The sequence below is a fragment of the Pangasianodon hypophthalmus genome, chromosome 8 (genome assembly GCF_027358585.1).
Source record: "Pangasianodon hypophthalmus isolate fPanHyp1 chromosome 8, fPanHyp1.pri, whole genome shotgun sequence".
NCBI lineage: Eukaryota > Metazoa > Chordata > Actinopteri > Siluriformes > Pangasiidae > Pangasianodon > Pangasianodon hypophthalmus.
The window spans coordinates 27,190,984-27,214,036 of NC_069717.1; the positions used below are offsets into that span (position 1 = coordinate 27,190,984).

At 37.0% G+C, this 23,053-nt stretch overlaps 2 protein-coding genes across 6 annotated transcripts in view; both read left to right on the forward strand.

Annotated features, from left to right (window-relative positions):
- adam9 (ADAM metallopeptidase domain 9) overlaps positions 1 to 7,562 on the forward strand; it is a 28,203-nt gene extending 20,641 nt beyond the window's left edge. The window contains exons 17-23 of one of the 2 annotated variants that reach the window (XM_034306748.2): positions 46 to 126; positions 228 to 333; positions 723 to 864; positions 1,349 to 1,430; positions 1,780 to 1,809; positions 3,846 to 3,919; positions 5,436 to 7,562. In XM_034306748.2, coding sequence (XP_034162639.2) covers positions 46 to 126; positions 228 to 333; positions 723 to 864; positions 1,349 to 1,430; positions 1,780 to 1,809; positions 3,846 to 3,919; positions 5,436 to 5,496 — 576 coding nt within the window. In that variant the 3' untranslated portion in view covers positions 5,497 to 7,562. The remainder of the gene's footprint in view (positions 1 to 45; positions 127 to 227; positions 334 to 722; positions 865 to 1,348; positions 1,431 to 1,779; positions 1,810 to 3,845; positions 3,920 to 5,435) is intronic. The other variant, XM_034306749.2, reaches the window with a different exon arrangement.
- Positions 7,563 to 8,886: 1,324 nt separating this feature from the next.
- ogdha (oxoglutarate dehydrogenase a) overlaps positions 8,887 to 23,053 on the forward strand; it is a 34,263-nt gene continuing 20,096 nt past the window's right edge. For 3 of the 4 annotated variants that reach the window (XM_053236317.1, XM_053236318.1, XM_034306451.2), the window contains exons 1-3: positions 8,887 to 9,035; positions 12,670 to 13,102; positions 20,565 to 20,753. In XM_053236317.1, coding sequence (XP_053092292.1) covers positions 12,878 to 13,102; positions 20,565 to 20,753 — 414 coding nt within the window. In that variant the 5' untranslated portion in view covers positions 8,887 to 9,035; positions 12,670 to 12,877. Of the gene's footprint in view, positions 9,036 to 12,669; positions 13,103 to 20,564; positions 20,754 to 22,915; positions 23,010 to 23,053 lie in introns of all 4 variants that reach the window. The other variant, XM_034306452.2, reaches the window with a different exon arrangement.

Consider the following 23,053-nt stretch of genomic DNA (forward strand, 5'->3'; position numbering starts at 1 on the left):
ATTGTGCTTTCAGTATGTTGTGAAATGTTCTGGTTTGGCTTCCAGGTTTGTTTGAATTACGAGTGCAAGAGCGCCGACGAGCTGAAATACGACTGCAATGCTCAGAACAAATGCCACGCTCATGGGGTGGGTGTCCTTTATTCTATATTACCCAAAATGCTTTGCTGCTGTCCCATTTGTCTTGAAAGCTGATGGATCCAGGCGTGTGTGTGTGTCGCTCACTGTAGGTGTGTAACAGCAACAAGAACTGCCACTGTGAGTATGGCTGGGCGCCACCATTTTGTGAAGCCGCAGGCTACGGCGGCAGCATAGACAGCGGCCCCACCTGGAATGGTACGCTCCGAGCACGGCAAGCACGTGACAACATATCAACAATTATACATTTTTTTACGTCTTTGTTAAATAACGCATTTTTAATCCATTTATTATTAGAATCAGTTTATGCGGAGCGTCTGCCATACAAGTCCCCGTGTAAACTGTTACTATAGAAACGATAACGTGCTAGAACGAGCGCATTAATATAAACCTGTGATTTGCAGCTGCGCTACTGTCAGAGCTGCTGTTGTAGAAAATTAATCAACACCTTCTGACCAATCAGAATGGAGAATTCAACACTGCTGTGGTATAAATGCTGTTATCCAAAGACACTAATATAAGTGACAATTTATGAAGTGGAATATAACATGAGATTAAATCTCTCTCTCTCTCTCTCTCTCTCACAGATAAAGACACGTCTACGAGAGACGGTCTGCTGGTTTTCTTTTTCCTAGTTCTTCCTCTCCTGGCTTTGGGTCTCTACATCTTTTTCAGGAGAAATGAGCTGCAGCGACGCTTCTGCAGGAAAAAACGCTCTCAGGGTTACGAGTGAGTGCGCAGCTTCACCTTCTAACCGTCGCACACTAATGATGTCACAGGCTGCAGATAGAAAAGCAGGAAGTGACATCAGTAGCACTAATACCAGGATTTCTGCCTCACAGAAAGAAAGAGATGATTTACTGTGCTGTACCTCATGTCATTGAAATTTTTATTTATTTTTTTTTTCACAAAATGTTCGCCATTAACTTCCGCTCCACGTTTGTGTCTGCGGTTAAACAGACTTCTTTCTTGGTGCATCGATCTTTTACTAAAATTCACAATGCAGTCTCTGATGGTGCAAAAACTGCCCAGTATTCAGGTCTTTCTGATGATTTGTAGATTTTTTTCCCCTCCTGCTTGCTTGTCAGCGTCGTTAATAAATACACATAACTTGTTTGCTTGTTTGCCGTTAAGGTCCATGGTGTAAATAATGTGCTTTCAGGTTTAATTATAAAGTAATGTATTTGCATATTTGTGTGTTTCGTTTCTGCAGAGCGGAGAGCAGGCCGCAGTCCAGTAACAGCCGGACTCCTGCGAATCAGCGCGGGAACCCCAGCAGCATAGTGAAAGACGGAGTAAGTCAACAACACACACTTCACCTCGTTCACTTACACATCCGTAAAATTGGTATCAGGCTTCCAGCTAATAGAAGCAATCTGACTTTAATTACTAATCTGTTTAACACGCTTTAGTAGATTGAGTCCTGTTTTGTGTCCTGATTAAACAGAAAGTTGCATGATGTAATATTTAAAATATTAAATAATAATCATCATGATAATCATAATAATCAGTATTTAAGCAGCAGCAGCAGTCTGTTACTGAGCGTTAGGTTACAGCTCCATAGTGTAAGTAAGATGATTTTTCTCTTCTGGGTAATGACCATCTCTCTCTCTCTCTCTCTCTCTCTCTCTGTTTATTATAAAGCATCAGGCTCAGTTATTGCCAGCTGAAGAGGTAAATATGTTTGCGGTGTAAATATTTTATAAGGAATAAACCACAAGTGGAGGTGCTAAGTTGATTATTTTCCTATAACGGCACATCTTGAAGTGTTTTATTCCTCTTCCGCTACCACAGCAATTTGCAAACAATTATGATTTTCATTCATCAAAGAATGATACAGTGTACTTTTTATCCATTTCTGGTTACGTTTAATGTTGCCCATGAGACAAGCTAGTTCCTGTTCTCACTCACGTTATAGCAGCTGTGATCAGTTATAGCTTTACCTCTGAGTGTTACAAAGCGCTGACACTGGAGACTCCTTCCATAAATGCTAAATCGACGTCTCTGTACAGAAAACTTCACCACATCAACAGTTATGTTTTTTTTTTTTTTTGTCCGTTAATGTGCAGCATACATGAATGAGCTGTTACTATGGAAACGATAGCGTATTAGAACGAGTGCATTAATATAGACCTGTGATTTGCAGCTGCATTACTGTCAGAGCTGCTGTTATAGAAAATTAATCAACACCTTCTGACCAATCAGAGTCGAGAATTGAAAACACTGTGGTATAAATGTATATATAAATCAGTCAGGCTTTTTATTGGTTCCATGGGACGAGACTGTCGCTGCTTATTTTTCCTCTCCTCTCCTCTGCACTTGTCTTCTCCTCAACCACAAAACCTCTCTGATCACGTCCTGTCATCTGTGTAGAGGTTTTGTGCTGCTGCTATAATAACGCTACGCCTTATTAAGCTTGATTTAAGCATGGCTTCTCCTCCAGGTCTTGAACTTCTTCCCAAAAGGAAAATGTTTCAGCTTCATTCTTGCTTCATCTCCACTACGCTACATGAGTTTGATTATTTATTTATTTATTTATTTATTTATTGCAGAACTAACTGCTATTTTTCTTTTTTTTAACTTTATTAAAAGTCTCACACTTACGTCCAGTTGTTCAGTGACATCACACAGGTCTCCAGATGTGGTTGTCATCTAGAAACATGAACACTTCACCATGTAGCTGAACACTGTAGCCTTACGGGGCGGCCATCTTGGACTAACAGATTGACTTTCCTTTTTTTTTTTTTTTTTTTCTGTCTGAGCAATTTGATATCACTCCACCTTCTCAGAACCCCACTTCCAGCATTTACAAGTGGAAAGCTGGAAGACATGCAGACGAATATATACTTCCATCTTCCAACTTTCAAGATATAGAAAGATTTGTGCACATATTTATAGGAAAGAATTCAAGCCTGAGAGCTCTAGGGCAAGACAAAAAAAACAAAGCGAACATTATAATATAATCACGATTCTTGAAGGCATTTCTACAAACGTTAAACGATATCTGTCATGATATATAGGTGTGTTCATACACTGCCAGCAATACAGTAGTGTCGCATTTTTAAAAATCTGATATAAATTATAATATATTTGTTTATTATTAATAAAGACATGTTAAAATAAATATTCTTTTTTATATTTAATTTTTTTTTTAGAAAAAAGTAAATTAGAAATTTAACACTGGAAAAAAAGGGGGAAATTGTTTAACATTTTCCAGTTTTAAAGATGAAGCACAAAATTTTAACATATCTTCAGCGAGTCAGTTTGTAATTATTTAAAAATATAAATATTTTTAAAAATTAATTAAAAACATATCATGATATCTATGAGATCAGAAAATCATACTGTGATATATATTTTTTCATGATGTGGATATTATATCATCATGATGCCCGGCTCTGTATTTCTGGCTGATCAACAAGTTTTGGGTCAGATTTTTTTTATGTAAATCCATTTCATTGAAGTCTCTCCAATCTTGTAATTAATGCAAGTTTTTAAAATAATATGAACTTAATATGGCAAGAATCATGTGTCCTAAATAATTGCTAAATAATAATATACAGTGTGTGAGATATATATATATATATATATATATATATATATATATATGATTTTTTTATCATCATCATCACTCAGACACATTGTGTTCAGTATCTGTGTGTGTGTGTGTGTGTGTGTGTGTGTGTGTGTCACGTTTCGTCTCTGTGCAGGTGGTTCACACGAGTAAGACCTCGTCAGCAGCGCCGGTGTACGCCTCCCGACCTCCACGCCCGGCGTTTACACGGTAACCGCACAAATCCTGACTTTATCCGAAATACACGTAAAATCATTCACAGGAGCGTTTCGACAAACAAATGTGGCGCTCGTTAAAAAAAATAAAAAATCTAGTTAGTCGAGAAAAACATTCGTATCCGACGTTTCTCTCTTAAAGCTGTGTAAAGTGACAATATGGAAATCGTACAATTGCGGACGATTTACTGTGATTTTACGTATATACGGATTACGCTGTCAAGTTTATCGTATATACGTATTTCAGTTACGCACAATTTAACGTTTTCTGAAACTGTAAAAGACAGCGATCCAAAACAAATCCATAAATGAAGACATATAAGAATAGTCAATCAATGAGGACAAAAGTAATGGCGCCCTATAAAAGTAGGAGGAGGGGTTAGTGTGTGTAACTGCTAGCTGATACGCTGCAGTGGCTGAGCTGCGTTAGTGGACGATTTAACGAGTGCTCTTTCACCGTGTAGTCACTGTTTTGCTGTTTGTGAGCTTTTTGCCATTTCTGGTTTTGTGGGCGTGGCTAATTGTAAATCCATCAGCTGAACGCTCTTGATTGACATTTATCAACATACACACGAGGATGAAAAAATCGGTATTACTGAAATGTTTGGAAATGTGTCAGGAATTGTTACACTCAGCTTTACTGAATGCTAGATAAATGTGCTCTTGTTGGTCTAATCAGAACTGCCTGTTTGTTCGAGTGTTTACGGTAGACCTGCATTACTGTAGCGGCAGCGATCAAACCAACTGAAGGTGCTCCTGAAGCGGATTACAACGTTTTAGCATTAAACATTACAAAATAATGTCATTGTGTTTCATAAGAGTGAACTTCCACACAGATGATAGGAAATGACACAGCGCTGAACTACAGCAACACTAACGGGACAAAAACTACACTAGACTACAGCAGTAGGGGCGTGGAAGTGCGGTTTCAGACGTGAAATAAAAACGATGGGCTAAAGTGTGATGCAGATGTTATGGAGGAGAATTTGAGTTAATATTGTTTCTGTCTCTCTCTCTCTCTCTCTCTCTCTCTCTCTCTCTCTCTCTCTCTCTGTCTGTCTGTCTCTTTTTTCCTGTCTCTCTCTGTCTCATTCTTTCACTCTCTCTCATTCCCTCCCTCTCTCTCTCTGTCTCTTATTTACTGTCTCTCTATCTCTCTCACTGTCTCTTCTCTCTGTCTCTTTCGTTCTGTCTCTGTCCATTCTTCCGCATTCTCTCTGTCTCTCATATTCTCTCTCTCTCTTTCTGCCTCTTTCTCCATGTCTCTCTCTGTCTCTCTCTCGCTCTCTCTCTCTTGCTCTTTCTTTCTGCCTCTTTCTGTATATCTCTCTCTGTCTCTCTCTCACACTGTGTTTCTGTCTCTTTTTCTCATTTTTTGCTTGCTCTAATTTGTTCTCTCATTCCCTCTCTTTCTGTCTCTCTTTCTGCATGTCTCTCGCTTTCTGTCTGTCTCTCTTATTCTCTCTCTCTCTCTCTCTCTCTCTCTCTCTCTCTCTCTCTTCCCCTCACAGACCCCCTCTTCCTCCCAGTCAGCTCCTGCCTCAGAGACCCGCCCCTCTTCCCCCTGTATAACACACACCTCGCACATCCAGGACAGGTGTGTGTGTGTGTGTGTGTGTGTGTGTGTGTGTGTGTGTGTGTGCACGCGTGTGTGTGTGTGCGTGTGTAGAAAAGCCAGATGGTGTGTGTGAGAGGGCTTGCGTGACCCCGCCTGACCCTACGCTTCCCACCGTGACTCCGCCTCCTTGGCTTTGGACCACTTGTCACCTGTCAATCAAACAGCTGCTAAGATAAAGACGTGGGCTGAATCTGAATACACCCTGAACAGTGCACAGAGAATGAAGTTAAAAAGAATCGCCTTGTTCAGTGCACTGGAAAGCAAATAAGGGGCTGTTCGGATTCAGCTGTGGCTTCTGCACCGAGACGAACTTCCTCCTGCAATATCATCGTAGGAAAAGGGCGGGACCTGAGAGCCTCAGCCAATCAAATGGGCCTGATGTCTCTGACTTAAAGTTCCTATGGCAGCAAGCTGAATCCCTAATTTGTATTATTATGTCTGTTACTATTATGGGATGTAAAGGACCAGAACCACTGCAGTTGATTGCACTTCAGTATATTTACTGCACAAAACAATATAATAACGTCAAGATTCCTGATTAATTAGGCTTTTTTAAAAAATAATTTTGGTCAAATGTGGGACGTTGATGCCGACCGCAACAAGCATGAAATGCAACATGAATGACGTGAATCCGATTTCTTGTTTTGGAAAAATAATCAGTTGTTTGATTCTGCATCAGGCTTTTAAATAGGGTGCGTAAATGCTGTTTTTTTTTTTAATTAATTATAATAAAAAATAATTTAGCATCATTTGAAAAACGAGAAATACATTTAGATGAGAGGGAGTTAAAATACAAACGGTTATACTGAAAATAAATAAAATAAATAAAAAAAATTGGTTGGAGAAGTAAAATCGAATCATGATGTCCTAAGAGAATCTATGAATATAAAATTGAAATATATTTTTTAAAAAAAAGAAAAAAAATAATAATATATATGCATTGATACAAACATGACAAGCCATTGTAATTTTTTTAATTTAAAAGAATGACTTTTTTAAACAATACCTATTTCATGCCTTCATTCAAGCTGCATAACGATTCCTCTTCCGGTTTTTCAGATGCCACGTTGCTTTTCAAAGTGAAAGGTCAAAGTTACACAATACTGCAATATAAGCAAACTCAGTGAACTGTAGTTTTTTTTTTCCACAATTTGTATCCATTTGTTACGTAGATTTTATTTCTTTTCTTGAACGATTTTTTTAATCGGCTGTCTCTCGGAGCAGATAAACCTCTAAAAGCACTAATTTGATTATTTTCATGTCTTTTTTTAATTAGAAATGGTTGTATTGTGGTGTAAAATAAATCGCCGGGGTTTTATTTCCGAAACGAAAGCCTTATTTCAGTCATCTTTAAAGGGCTAGTGCAAAACCCTGTTCAGATCCAACAATGCAATATTCTCTCAATACTAAAATCACACGATGTCAAAAAGACACAACGGTGTGTTAAGCATTCATCTGTACGACTCTGTGTACGTGTGTGTGTGTGTGTGTGCGTGCGCAAAGCTGACAAAGTGCCATACGGTCTTCAATAACACTGAGCATCTCTGTGTCGAATTGCGTATCGAAGCCTAAATGACAGAATTGTGATACGACTGAATGATTTAATATCTTGTTCGAATTGATTTTTCTTTACTTTCTTTTTCTTCTTTTTCATATTAGTCTGATTGCACTGTGTTCCCGATTCTTCCAGCTCCTCTAAGCGCTACATGAGGTACAAAGTTGCACTTTGATCCCAAAAAAAACGAAAGAAAACCATGCAAACTCTTCTGTTATTACTGTACATGGATGGGAACGTGTAAGATATTATTGCAGTGTTTTCACAAATCAAGAACGAGCTCGAAGACTCTTTGGGTTGCTTGTGATGTGTTGCTGAAGATTTTGGTATCGCTGTTGCATATGCAAATAAATATTACTGTCATGTTTCTATACAAACTCCTGGAATGTGTGTGTGTGTGGTTTTTGTCATTTCAGAGCCTCTTGCTGTCTGTGAGTCAAATTATAAATCATTGAGTTCCACTCAGATCCGTTGCTTAGTATTATTTTGACTTTATTGCGTTTTCCTAAGTTATCTTTTAATAAAAATGTAATCGTTATTACAGATCTACAGTAGAACCACAGCTGCACCCTGCACCTTTAAACCTGAGCTGCTGGATTCAGAAGGTCCACCTACATTGTGTTTTATTCCTTACCTAAGCCATTTCTCATCTTCTCATAATAACATATGTTCTCGTAATAAAACAAGTAATTTTTCTCACAATAATGAGATGGTTTTTTTGTAGTAATGAGATTTTTTTTCTGGTTATAACGAATGTTTTATCATAATAACAACGTATTATTTTGACTTTATTGTGTTCTTTAAAGTTATCTTTAATAAAAATGTAATAGTTACAAAAATGTAATATTACAGATCTACAGTAGAAACATAACATCACACTGCACCTGAGTTGATTATTCATTCGGATTCAGAAGGGCCTGGTACATAAAGCTCCTCGTTCGGATAAGCAGCTAACATGAGTTAACACCAGTTGTTTTTCCCTTAATAATGAAATTTTTTCTCATAAGATGTTTTTCTCATAACCAATTTTTTTCTTATGATAATGATTTTTTTTCTCATAATAACAAATTATTTTTCAAGATGTTTTTCTCATAATAATGAGTTTTTTTTGTCTCTAATACTCTGACATTATACCTACATCTACCTGTATACCTCTAATACTCTGACATTATACCTATATCTACCTGTATACCTCTAATACTCTGACATTTTACCTATATCTACCTGTATACCTCTAATACTCTGACATTATACCTACATCTACCTGTATATCTCTAATACTCTGACATTATACCTGTATCTACCTGTATATCTCTAATACTCTGACATTATACCTATATCTACCTGTATACCTCTAATACTCTGACATTATACCTGTATCTACCTGTATATCTCTAATACTCTGACATTATACCTGTATCTACCTGTATACCTCTAATACTCTGACATTATACCTGTATCTACCTGTATACCTCTAATACTCTGACATTATACCTGTATCTACCTGTATACCTCTAATACTCTGACATTATACCTATATCTGCCTGTATACCTCTAATACTCTGACATTATACCTATATCTACCTGTATACCTCTAATACTCTGACATTATACCTGTATCTACCTGTATACCTCTAATACTCTGACATTATACCTGTATCTACCTGTATACCTCTAATACTCTGACACTTTTGTTTTGCTTAGTCAGACATTGGCGGGACTGACGTAGGCAACATATCGCGGGAAAGCGAGGGCGTGACGTCAGACGGCACGTGGCGTCACCGGGCTCGAGATTTCAACTTCCGGTTCTCGGGACTCGGGTGTATTTTTTTTTTCCTAGCAGGAGCAACGCAAAGGGCATCAGGACGCCGGCGGAGGGATTTTAATCTTATTACAGTTAAAACTCGGGTGTGCAAATAACCGGAAACTTGGACACAAGTAAGTAGTGTTTCTGGTGTGGTTTATATGATTTAAAAATATATATATAATAATAATTATAATAAAACACAGAGCGAGCAGGTTATACACCGAACAACGCGTTGTTCGTTGGAGACTTGGTGGCTTATTTAAATAAAAATAAATCACACAATGCATGTTTAGTACACTTCCTTCATGTAAAAAGAAATAGTTCCCATTTCCAGAGTGCAGCGGCATACTCCTGAATAATCCACTAGTATTAGCTACACGACTCCATTACCTCGGCTCAGTTCCAAATAGCACCATATAGCACATACAGTGCACTACATATACCGTTATTTCACGCGTAATGAAGTGCACTTGTATAGGGAATGTAGTGCTAATTAGGATTCAGCCCCAGGAGTATATCATATCACTTCGCTAGTTAGCAAATATGCCACATGTTCCCGAGTGTCGTCTGTTTTTTTTTTTTTTTTTTAAATACTGATTAACTCATTCTTTTTAGAGCATTCTGACATTAATTTGTGCATTTAGTTACAGTTTAGGAAGCTCTTTAACATTAGGAACACACACAGACTCTGTTAACGCTGGGAGTTGCCTTAGCTTAGCAGAGTTACTAGCATTTTCGCCGAGACCCCCATGTTTAGTGAAAGGACAAAGTGATTGACAGGAATTGTAGCCACTCAGAGTACACGACGAGGTGCGTGATGGGCGGGGTTTATATTGAGGTAACCAATGAGCGCGCTCGGAGCAGCCTTATTCGGGTGTATAGTGTTAACCGTTAGAGTGGAGCGAATACAAGGTCAAAACATGAAGGTGTGGACCGGTCACACTGTAGCACAAAAAGAGATTTAAGCTTTATTAATTATTACTTTTACAACTTTGCTGACTTTGAAGGTTGTAAAAAGATTCATGAACGACTTTTAGCGAGTTTTAGCGTTTAGTTCAGCTTCTCTAATAAGTTTAAATGGCTTTAAACATGGTGCTGAAAACAAGTTTGTTTTAATGGAGATTATGAAGCATGTATAGTCTAATAAAAAAGTCACTTTTTGTTTATATGGTACGTTTAAAACCAAGCAAAACACTCATCCTGACAAAATAAATAAAAGGCAAGAACTATAGAAGACGCTAAATGAGAAACTTCTAGGAGAACAAGACAAAAACCTACACACAAGATACTATAGACCTCAAAGCCTTATTTGTTTTGTAGATATCAGTTTTCAAAGCATCTAAAAATGTCTGTAGTGGGTTTGACTATCTAAAGAGTAAGCCTCGGTCGCCTGGAACAGCTGAACACAACTGGTTTGAGGATCTTAAGGCGCTATATGTGGAATAAGACTGAAGGTCAACAGATCTGACACTGCAACAGGTCTGAGAGATTTTCAGATCCGATCCACTTTCGTATCAGACATCGTGCCTCTGATGACACGGTCACGCGGGTTTACATAGAGGCGTACATGCTCAGAAATAAAGATACCATCAAGGAGACATGCTTTATACCTTTTAGTATGTATGTTTCAGCTTTAAAAGTAATGTAAGGCAACTAATCTGGACCTTAAGGTTTACTTATGTGCCTTTTTTAAAAAAAAAAAGCTTTAGTCTAAAAGTTGATTACAAGTGCAGCACATGTATTTTTCCCAGATGAAAAAAAAAACAAAGTATAACAAAGATACAAAAGATCCACTCTAGTGACAAGGATAAGTACGATTTGGTTCCTTTATTTCTGAGAGTGTATGGCTACTGAGTTGACCGATATTCAGAGAATTAATATTTGTATTAGAAAAAAAAAACTGGGATTGGTGTTTCCTTAGAGATCAGAGTAAGAATGAAACCCTCAGGGTGTGTGACTTGATGTGTGGTGTTGGGAAACCCAATGTCACCCTGGCGTCGATGAATTTCCTGCAACTCCACTACTTCATCCATTTATTTTTCAAATGTTTTTTGTTTTTGTCCGTTTAAAGTTACAATAATTCTTGTCAGACCTCCCTGCCTCTCTCTCTCTTTCTCTTTCTCTTTCTCTTTCTCTTTCTCTCTTTCTCATTTCTCTCTGCTGACTTTCCCACAGAAGAAAACCTTAAACGAAGAGTTTTACACATGACTGTTACAAAGCACTCACGCTGGAGACTCCTTACCAAATGACGAGATGCGTATTAATAGCGCTAACCTTTTACAGCTGCGTTTTCTTGCTTACGCGATTCTGTATTTTAGCTGATGTCGCTCCCAAACGGTTGAGTCAGGCTGACTAATATAATAACCTCTTTCTTGTGATTTAACCAGTGAGAATTTTTAGACGTGCGACATTTCTTCAGCGGAAGTGTAGCATAAAAAGGAAGTATAAGTGAAACTGTTTTTTTTCAACACGTAAGATCATAAATATAATGCACTAATCGCAATAATGCTACTCTTTACTTCATGACGTCAAACAGTTAACGGTTAACGTACAGAGATAAGGCGTTCGGGGTGTGTGTGTGTGTGTGTGTGTGTGAACACAGCGCAGTCACTAGGATACAGTTTGCTTTCCATCTTATATTCTGTACATTGTGTGCTTAAAGGAAGAATGATAATTATGCAATTGGGTCCTGTTTTCCGCTTTAGTTGCTCTGCACCTGTGAGACTTTTTCAACTTACTTCAGGTCGGACTGTCAGTTTCTATCACAATCTAAAAAAAATTAAATAAATAGCGTATGCGTTTATCCAAACTCCTCCCACAGTGTTATTAAATACTCGAGTCTGATTGGTCAGCCACCTATTCGTGTCTGTGTTTGTACTCGTTTATCTGTTGGGTCAGAGTTCTGTTAGGTTGCATCCCTAACCGGTACGTGTATGTGTACGGCGGATGCTCCGCTTGTCACGTTTGGTTTTTTTGTAAGGAGACGTTTATGTAGCATTTATGGAAGGAGTCTCCAGCGTCAGGGCTTAAGTTAAAACCATAACTTAAGGTTTTCAATGTCTTCGGGGTGGAGGATGTTCCATTTTGAGGTTTCTCATTCACATGACAAGCAGCAGCCTACAACGTTAAACATTATTAACTGGAAATGGATAAAAATGTACGCATTCTTTAATAGATGGAAAAAAAGTAACTGCTGTGGTGTGAGTGGACACTTCGGGACATGCTGATTTAGGAAAGCAATCAACTTTGGTTACTTTTGGCTACAGCTGCTCTCCACCTGTCGAACTCGTACCGCTCTCCGACCTTCTGTCTGATTACGGAGGAAGCCATTTTGCCCTTTATATCTGTCTCACGTGTCTACAGCTGGACTGCACTCGTCCTTGTGTTAGCCATGATTCATTAAAGGAGCAGTTTGCAAATCATGTCATGATTTAATCGCCCTGACTGCAAAGCCTGAAACACAGCTGTTTGACTTGGAAGTACGTCATCGCGCAGCGCTCTTTGTGCTGGCTCATTTCTGGTCCTGAAAAGTTCAAAGAAGTTTGAAATAAAGAAAAACTCCCAATATCGAGAATAAGTTTCTTTTAATGATAGCTTTAAAATTATGTAATTATTAGATGTTTAAAACACTTCTTAAAGTTTCAGACGGCAGCTTTAATCTATCAGTATTCATAAGATTGCTCACTAGCTCCTCCTACTCTATTGTAGTTTTATTTTTATTCTGTTTATTTTTTTAATTGATTGTATTTATTTGATCTTTTACAGGCTGGGAAAGAAGTTCTGGCAGATCTCACGGTTGCCCTGTGGAACTGGAAAGAGAAATCAGTCTCTGGGACGTCCGAAAGAGGCTCGTCTTCCGTGTGGGGACTCGGGAGGTGACGTCGTGTTGTTCTTCTCTGTGCTGGTAGCAGAAACACCCGGAACACGCTGTTGTGTTTGAGCGTGAGCGCTCTCTCTCTTTTATAAGACTGCGATGCACCGCTTAAGGACTTGTGCGGCGCGGCTTCGGCCGATCACGGCCTCACAGACTGCTAAGACCGTCACACAGCAGAGGCCCGCGGCCACACTCAGGACGTTTCAGCCAATCAGGCGCTACACTGCGCCGGTGGCCGCCGAGCCGTTTCTGAACGGCACGAGCTCGAACTATGTGGAGGAGATGTACTACGCCTGGCTGGAGAACCCCAAGAGCGTGCACAAGGTAAGAGGAAGAGGACGAGCTGCCGAGGAGGGCTTTCACTGCGTCCAACTAACTGACGTCTCCGTTAGGCCTGGGCAGTACGGCGATTTAATATCAATATCATCATAAATTATTTCACAATATGTTTTTCTGAGATATCGGGATATCTTTTTGTAATATTTTATAATTTTTTTTAAACCGTAAACTCTGACTGGAATCTTTAAAATTGTTAATATTTTATTTATTTTTCCTTTTTTTCCAGTGTTAATTTAGTTTTTAGTTTTTTTGTTGGCAAACTTGATGCATTTCATGTATCATAGAAATGTCTGAGTATCGTGATGTGATATTTTGCCCCACTCCTAATCTCTATAAGCTTCATATGTCTCAAAATATCAAAATATCACGGCAGCCTTTTTAAAAACACACATGCCGTAAATTTAATTAGTAAGTTTATTACAAATTCTTTGCACAAAAGTCTTTTTGCACATCCTTGTGTGTATCTATAGAATTTTGAGGATGACTTTTCTGGTGAATCTCTTTCACTATCAGTATTTATCACATTGTTGTTGTTATAAATGAAAGAGAAACAGTCGCTGCAAGGAAACGCAACAAGCTGAGCCAAAAAAAATTCTAACTTCAGCCAAAACCGGGTAATTAGCTGTCGTGTGTGATAAGCTCAGGAACATGCTAGGAGCAGCAACAGATGTAGCTATGTGATGACTTTACGGCGATAGCAGATTAAACAATCAGAGTGCAGTGCCGTCCCTGCGCTGCGGTGATTTAGGGTGAATCCAGAAGGACAGGGTTAGGAAAGTTTTGAGGTCAAAGTTGAATACAAAAGGGACGAGAACCACTGGAGTAATGAACTCGATCAGGTGTTAATAGCTGGTAAGCCACCGTAAGTTAAACGCCTGATCATATACCTTTACATATGGAGACTGTAATATCTGATGATTTCAAGTTTGCCCCATAAACCGTGCCAGAAGTTCTGGATCCGAAGCTAGTCGCACCTCCAGCGTGTCTGAGCAAGCAGCGAGAATTTCGATTGAGAAATATTTCCCAGTTTAGGACAGAGCGTATTTTGAACAATTTTGTTCATGTAGAGGAAACAATTTCTGCAGTTCTGCTTCAGAATAGTGAGCAAAAGTTCTCCCGCTTCCAAGAACTGTTTTATACAAATGCACTGTACTCAACACTTATTACCCCCAAAGTACACGGCCTGAAACGTCACGTGAAATTATAGATAGAAGGTAACTGGAGCACCTCCCTTTAGCTTGCTAGCTTTGCAGTGAAGAACCGTCTCTGCGCTGTGTTAGGTAAACTCACAGCTCGCTAAAGATATTCCAGGCTGCTGGTTCCTGCAGGTCTCGCTGAACCAGTCGACTGACATTTTTTACATGTATAACCAAAGCATTTTTCCTTTAAAAATTCTGGTACATTTCCATCGTCTGCCCAGACAGTCACATGCATCCATACCACTGAGTTTTAGTTATAAATATAAATATAATGCGATATAAAATAATTGCTAGTTGATCAGGTTTGCACAGTGGACACATTGCTAAAGGAACTAAACATTAAATAAATACATAAATAAATAAATATATACACAGCTAGCCCAGGGGTTACATACTGTAACTATGTCGATAAAATAAAAATGAAATCAGGTAAATATTTATTTATTAATTAAAAAATAAATAGAATTTTGTTGTCCCAGGATTATCATTACTATAAGCTATTGCGGTTTATAACTTTAATGCTTTTTTGGTTTTTTTTTTTTTTTTTTTGGATAGCGTTAATGTACACACTGCAATTTCACTGCAGTATCAGACTTCTTTCACATGCGTTAGACCGTTAGACCTCTTTATATGTAAAAATTTCTGCTTTTAAAAAAATCTTTTCCAAATCTAATTCCAATCTTTTCCATTTGTTACCATATCAGATTGAATTGACTTTTTCCCCCTTTCCAAAATCAGATCCACATCTATCTATCTCTCTCTCTCTCTCTCTCTCTCTCTCTCTCTCTCTCTCTCTCTCTCTCCTGGTCTCAGGCTGATATTGATCCTGAGTATGGGATCAGTGCCGTCTCTAATCTTTATCTTTATTATTTATAACAGATAATAATTAGATAAGAAACTAAAATGCACTAAGATGATTATTAAGTGAGTGGAAAAGATTTTTTTTTTAAGTTGTGTTTTAAAAAGAGGGAGTGAAATTTTAGACTGAAATGAAAGTCATTTTTATTACCGCATTGTGATGAGCTCACTGGGACTGAAATAATTTGGTAATTACGTAATAACTGTGATGGCAATAGTTCTGTGATAATAATAATAATAGTTCTGCTATTTTTACCACAAAGCTCTCAGTGTAGATTTAGATAATTATATGCTGTGTATAATACCCTACGATAAAGTCATTATTATTATTATTACTATTACTATTACTATTAATATAGTAATTAGCCTTTAGTAACTAGTGATTAACCTTTTGAATTAGCGTTTAGAAAAGACATAAGGGAAACCTTTGAATTTAAACTGTAGTGTAATAAGATTTTATTTATTATAATGGTGAATAAAGAAGTAAAGCAGTAGGATGAGATGAGCAGATATGATCTTACTCACGCAAATCTACGACTAAAGAACAGTGCAAAAGTCACGAATGAGCATTCCTCATAAATAGCTGGTTATTAGGGCTGCGCGATATGACACAAAAATATCATATCACATGATACATGAAGACATTTTCTACGATACACAGTGCTGTGTGTATGACGAGATACAGGTTTATAGCAAACTGCCAGCAAAAAGCGAAACATCAGGAAAATGAAAAGAAACTAAAACACTGAGTTTATGTACAAAAATAAACTCAGGAAAAAAAAAATAAGGAAAAATAATTCTTAATGAAAATATATAAAAAATATTAAAAATTTTAGCTTTTAATTTAAAAAACAAAAATTTATTTATTTATTTATTTTTTTTTTTTTACATTCATAACCTTTTGTTTTAAAGATTCAGTACTTGAGAGTAAAATCAGCTGCTTCCAGTCAGAGTTTGTAATTATTCCAATAAATTCTAATAAATTAGTTAGAAAAAAGATAGATATCACGATGTAATGAAAACTGATGTAATTTATCACAGTAATAATATTGTATGGTCACATCCGCCCAGCTCTACTGCTAATGAGAGCGTATTTACTCACTGAAACCGAGTTTATACCCTTCTGTTTATCCTTCTGAGCGCGTCTCTAAACAAGACTCCCTTTTTTAAGATATAAGATCGATATCGCGATAAATTGTCATGAAGCACTTTCCGGAGATATCGTTTGATATCTTGTGTTATTATTTTAGTGTAATTAATAATTTTTAATAATAAATAATACAAGCTAACTGAAAGGAGCTGATTTGATTTAAAAATGTTGTACTTAATATTTAAAATGTTAATTTTTTTTATAAATAATTTTTTTTTTAAAATATAGAAAAAAAATTTTAAAAAATTTTAGAAGTTAAAGTATCAAAAGTTTTTATTTATTTATTTATTATTTTTTTTATTTTATTTTTTAATTACTTTGGAATTTGTTAGCAAATCTATATTGTGATGCATATCGTGTATCGTTGCAATGCCTTCGAGAATCGCGATGTGATATTTTTGTCGTATCGCCCAGCCCTGACGTTCAGGCTTTACGTTCAGAGGAGCGTCTAATTCAGCTTAAATGAGCCGCGCCATTTCCTCGTCTCCGCGCGCTTCATCGGCTAAACAGTCCTGCGACGCGCTTTACAGCGAATGGCTCGAGCTGAAATTAGCAAATGGGCTGGATGATGATTTTAAATCGCTCTTTGCTCGGCTCGTACACACGAGCACAGCGTACCGCACACGCTAGAACAGAGTGGATGGGGTTTGGCGTTCAGCTGTGGTCTTCAGCTCTGTAAGAAGAGAAGTGGTGGTTAATTCTTTCCTTCTGTTTCATCATTTTCACATGAAAACTGCGCCTCAGCTCAGAACTTCGCTCTTTTCCCGTACACCCACGTCATTGTTTGCTTTTATTTATTTACCAGATGGTTTTATCCAAATCCACTTGGAGCAGTTGACAGTGAAGGAACGCTCTCAAGCTGAGGGAAATCTTTTTTTTTTTTTTTTTTTTTTTATAACCGAGTACTCAGCTCTCGACATTGTACTAGCGTGGAAGCTTAACTAACGATAACCAGATCAACAGGAGCGAAAATTCACTGTCCAAGTCTTCCCTTTTTATCCCTGCAGATCATTATTATAATATTTTTAAAAATCATCCTGTTAAAATAGTATTTGGTAGGATTTTTAAATATTATGACTATTTACTTTTATATTCTTATTTGATTTCTAGATATTTTTTTTTTCTTGATCGCTAGGACCAAACTGTAGAGTACAAAAATAAGTTTTATTTTTATTGTTTATTTATTTATTTATTTATTTATTTATTTATTTCCATACAGAAACCAGGAAGTCTGTATGGAGCTGTACTCTGTAATATATTTGCAGGAGAGTATTATTTTCAAAAGGGAAAAAAAAAAATGAAAAATCCTTCAAAACTGCTGTATATTTAACAGATAAATGTTTTAGTCTACTCTGTAACCCTGTGCAGTAAATCGTATTAGAGCTGCGCCATATGATTAGGCATTTCTGCAGCATTTCTGCAAACTCTCAGCAATACAGCAGAACTGCATTTAAAAAAATAAATAAATAAAAATTAATTAGAAAAAAAAGAAATACTGAAATAAAGTTAAAAATTAAAATCTGAAAAAAAAAATGTTTTGAACATTTTACAATTTTAAAGATGGATGATCACTACACCACCTGCTTGTACTTAGATTGTAATTATTAAAATATATATATATTTTTAAAAACTTTATGTCACCTTAATAAATGTTTCTCAGCAAAGTTTACTGTGACGTAATTCATTACGATATTGGTATTTATCCTCATCTCTCCCAGTCCTATTGCATATCCAGTAAAAATCTGTTTTGTTTATATATGATATTTCGTTGTCATATATATGACAAATCTAGTAATTGCGAGTCCAGGTTAATATATAATGAGGTTTTAATATATAAAATCTAGATTATGCTGTCAGTCGTGATAAAAGGTTTAGCTATAAGTGTGATCTGCTGATGTGATATCAGCACAGAGTAACCTGAGTGGTGTGTTACTGTAGCACTGCGGTGTAACTGTACACGTGTTTGAGTTCACGCATTAATATTTTAGCGTAAATGCTTCATGTGAGTTGTGTGTGTGAGGGGTGCAGTGGAGATGACGTCAGACGTCGTCCTCGTTTCCTTTCAGTCATTGTTCTGTTCGCAGGATAAGGACGTAGTGGAGCAGTCAGCTTGTGGGAATCGGATCACCGTCAGCTCTTTATCTGCACATTTTACTGCACGGATCATCCAGTACACACTTTAGGGCGTGATGTGGACTTGTTTTTCAGCATTCTCACACGGCTGATGTATATGACGATGTATATTCCCACTGGTATAGGACAGTGTTTCATAAACTTTTTGCAGTGACCCATTAAATTGCAAAATAAAATTGAAGTTTGTAGGCTGCATGTGTTAAGACAGCAAGTTTCTGGGCAGAACCTTTTCAGGCAGCCCTGGGTTTTTTTATTTATTTATTTTTTTTTTTAGGCAGCCCTGGGTTTTTTTTTCTTTTTTTTTCTCGGCAGCCCTGGGTCTTTTTTTTTTTCTTTTTTTTTTTCTTTTTTTTGGCAGCCCTGGGTCTTTTTCTTTTTCTTTTTTTTTTCTTTTTTTTTTTCTTTTTTTTTGGCAGCCCTGGGTCTTTTTCTTTAGGAAGCCCTGGGTCTTATTTATTTATTTATTTAGTTTCCTTTTTCTTTTTTTTTTTTTTTTTTTTGGCAGCCCTGGGTCTTTTTTTAGGCAGCACTGGATTATTTTTTTTTTTTTTTTTTTGGCAGCCCTGGGTCTTTTTTTAGGCAGCCCTGGATTTTTTTTTTTTTTTTTTTTAGCAGCCCTGGGTCTTTTTTGGGCAGGCCTGGATTTTTTTTTTAAAAAAAATTTTTTAGGCAGTCTTGGGTCCTTTTTTTTTTTTGTTTTTTGTTTTTTGTTTTTGTTTTTTTAGGCAGCACTGGATTTTTTTTTTTTTTTTTTTTTTTTTGGCAGCCCTGGGTCTTTTTTTAGGCAGCACTGGATTTTTTTTTTTTGGCAGCCCTGGGTCTTTTTTTAGGCAGCACTGGATTTTTTTTGGCAGCCCTGGGTCTTTTTTTAGGCAGCACTGGATTTTTTTTTTTTTTTTGGCAGCCCTGGGTCTTTTTTTAGGCAGCACTGGATATTTTTTTTTTTTTTTTTTTTTTTTTTTTTTTTTTTTTTTTTTTGCAGCCCTGGGTCTTTTTTTAGGCAGCACTGGATTTTTTTTTTTTTTTTTTTTTTTTTTTTTTGCAGCTCTGGGTCTTTTTTTAGGCAGCACATTTTATGAGCATGTTTTACTGTCTTTTTTTAGGTAACACATTTTAGGAAGTACACTTTTAGGAAGCACTTTTAATAAAATATTCCAGAGATGGTTGAAAACGTGACTTCAGTCATATAGAAACCGGATCTCATGTAAAGCTTGTGGAAAGTCAGTCACAATGAAATGTGGCAGCACAAAAGGAACAAAACCTGCATAAAACTATGAAACAAAGATAGCAACCGCTTTCCTAGTTTAACACAGCTCCGTTTTCTACTCTCGATTACTCTAGAAGTATAATGTGATCAGTTATCAGTGCGCTTGCATAAACAGTTAATGTTTAATTCGAAATTAAACGTAGTGTTTAGTTTGACATATGACCTAGTCCTGGTTAAAGCCAGAGCATGAGTGTGTTATTTTATTATGCACCTGATTAAATTTCTCTTCTGTACTCGTGTCGTCGTGTTTGCATGCTGGATTTTCACCTCGCTATGTCCAGTATGACCACTGTCTTGCTTTCTCTTGGATTATGCTAATTCTAAGGTTTGCACATTTGCAAGGTTAAATTTAACCACACGGTTAACCGCTATGAAAAGTTGATTCCATTTTCGTGTCTAGCGAATGGTTTGGCTTTTCATCAGGCAAATTTTATTCACGTTTGCTCTGAGGTTGCTGCATAATGAATTTTCCCTTCTCACATGGGATGATCCAGTTCATCATCCAGTTTCCAGTTTTTAATGAGTTAAATAAAATATCTAAGGAGCAAAAAAAACCCAAAAAAAACTATTCGTGCCAGCGCTGGACTTGACTAGAACGTCTGTAGTGAATACGAAGTCTTTCAGCACTGGGAATTTCCAGTACTTCTAAAACGTAAAGCGGCTTTGTTTTCCTTTTTTTAAATTTTTTTTTTTTTTTTTTTATATAAAGGTAACTACATGTTTTAAAGTACATAATTACAAAGATGAATATGGAATCTCTGTGGTCCTAAATCCCTTCTTCCCCTCGCTCTCTCTCTCTCTGTGTGCTTCTCTCTCTCTCTCACCTTGCCATCTTTCCAGTCTTGGGACATTTTCTTCAGGAACGCTAACGCTGGGGCTCCCCCGGGCACCGCCTACCAGAGTCCTCCTCCGCTGGGCATGAGCCTGGCCGAGCTGACGCAGGCCCAGTCTCTGGTTGGTGCTCAGCCCAACGTGGAGAAGTTGGTGGAGGACCATCTGGCTGTGCAGTCGCTCATCAGAGCTTATCAGGTACGTCCAAGACACCAATCCCACCAATCAGAAACATGAGCCTTGTTTTTGTCAGAATGGGAAAAAATCCCCGAATGGGATTTTTTTTTTACAGTTTGGTTATGTATAAATTATAACTGTATGAGTAATACCATACATGAGAAGGCTTATATATTACATCATTGTAGTCTAGAAATTGTAATTTTATACATTTTTAAATGCATTTTCAACATGTACCCCAAAGTATTTAAATTAATTAATTAATTAATCAATTTTTTGGGCTGCGGTGAAAATCTAGCCAAAGAGACAGCGAGTCACCTGATAAACACCTTAAATAAATGTCACAGTTTAACGGAATATCATGTGACTGCAGATTTTTTGCCTGGTGGTGACCGTAAAACCCCCTAATACACATACAGCTATTTTTGTTCTTAATGTGCAAAAGGACTGCATGGAAAATGTCTTCTTTGGGGTTGATGGGTCTGCACAGGGCTCATGTGTGATAAGTTAATTAATCTGATTTGATTAATACGCCTTCTTTTTAAATCTGAACTGAACTGTTAGGCCACACGGAGCTGCATATGTCGCTACTGATCTTGCATCTGTTTTCTGATTACAATATTACTGCTATTTCTGCATCTATTTTCATACATGTTCTTTCACAAAGAGTGCAAATCTATGTTCATGTCTAAGTCTCGTCCATCTTAAACTAAGACAAGGTAAGTCTGCTGTAAATTCCTGCTTTTTAGGAGTATATATATATATATATATATATATATATATATGTATGTATATATATATATGTATGTATATATAAATATATACTAGGGCTGTCTTTTCTTTTACAATTGGATTCCTATATCATTCACTAGAAAGAAGTTCATTCAAGCTGTAGCTTCACTTAAAGATTCGTATTTTACCGTTAAGTGAGATGATTTCTGGCGGTTGCCATGGCAACGTGTGGTCGTTTAGTGTTTGGTCATGGGACATTTCTACGATGCACATTGTGAATCATGACATATATAGGATAGTTAAGAAAATTCCAGCAAAACCTGTTGCGTTTTACAGTTTAAAAAAGCTGTGAAGTTGATGATGATTATATGTAATAGCTTAAAAAAAAAAAAAATTGTTCAACAATGAAAAGGACTAAAATAGTGTGAAAATGTTTACAGTTTTAAAGATTTAGAAAAATATGTTCAGATCAGGTTGCTCCCGTCAGTTTGTGAAGATTACTGAAGATTACGGATTTAAGAAAAAAAAAAAAGATATCGAATTATTCACAATTTTCTCACAAAAGGGTATTGTGACATAATTTAGCACAATATCATTATTATAATCGTCATATCACCCAGCCCTAGTTCTGTAACAGACATACCAACATCTATTATATATAACATTTACAACTGCTACCTGAAAGCTACTCTGTTCTACTTTTTCATCTAAAATAACGATCAGACCAAACCTGTAGAGAAAACGTCCATCAGAAAAAGCGTGTCACTGAAGGGGAAAGGACGAAGGACATGGGCCCTAAAAAGGCTATCACACGCTTCTGGGAGCAGTTCACGTCCTGATCACTTTTTAATCTGGGTCAAATTTAACCTGTGAATTCACAAGCCTCGGACCTGCGGCCCAATAGAAACGAAGTGGGCGGAGTTAAAAACGTAGGTGCTGCTTATTGTTAAGATAAGATAAAACCTTTATTGGTCACGTTATTGGAAATTTTTGCTCCCACTTACTGAAGATAATACAAATAACGATGAATAGATTTGTATAAAAATTTAGATGTGGCCGTACATGTGTGAAAATACTGCTGATTTAGCAGCATTTAAGTTTTAGAGAAGCTGTCTCGCCCACTGATATTCATAAAAGGGATTTAGTGGTAGATTTTTTTACTTTTTTTTTTTTTTGTCTTTTTTTGATTTTCTAGTTAGCGATATTCGTACCTCAAGATCAAATCTTGAGCACTTGAATGTGGATTGTTAGATATGATAAATATGAACATTTCTCTAGTGTCTTTACTATGCCATTTGTTCCGACAGCCCTGGTATATAAAGGTATAAAGGTATACACTGTTTTTATAGCGTTTTTCTGCTTAAGGTGAAGACCGTTTTGGGATTTGCCCCCGACTCTGCATGGTGAGTTTGTGTCCCGGTCTCTTGTGACTGCTGTTGCCTTGTTTCCAGGTCATGGGGCATCATAATGCCAACCTCGACCCGCTCGGCATCAGTTGTGTAAATTTTGACGAAGCCCCAGTAGCTACTGGGTACCAGCATGTTGGTGAGAAATGTTTTCTGTCCCTTCCACAGCTCTGCAGAACAACA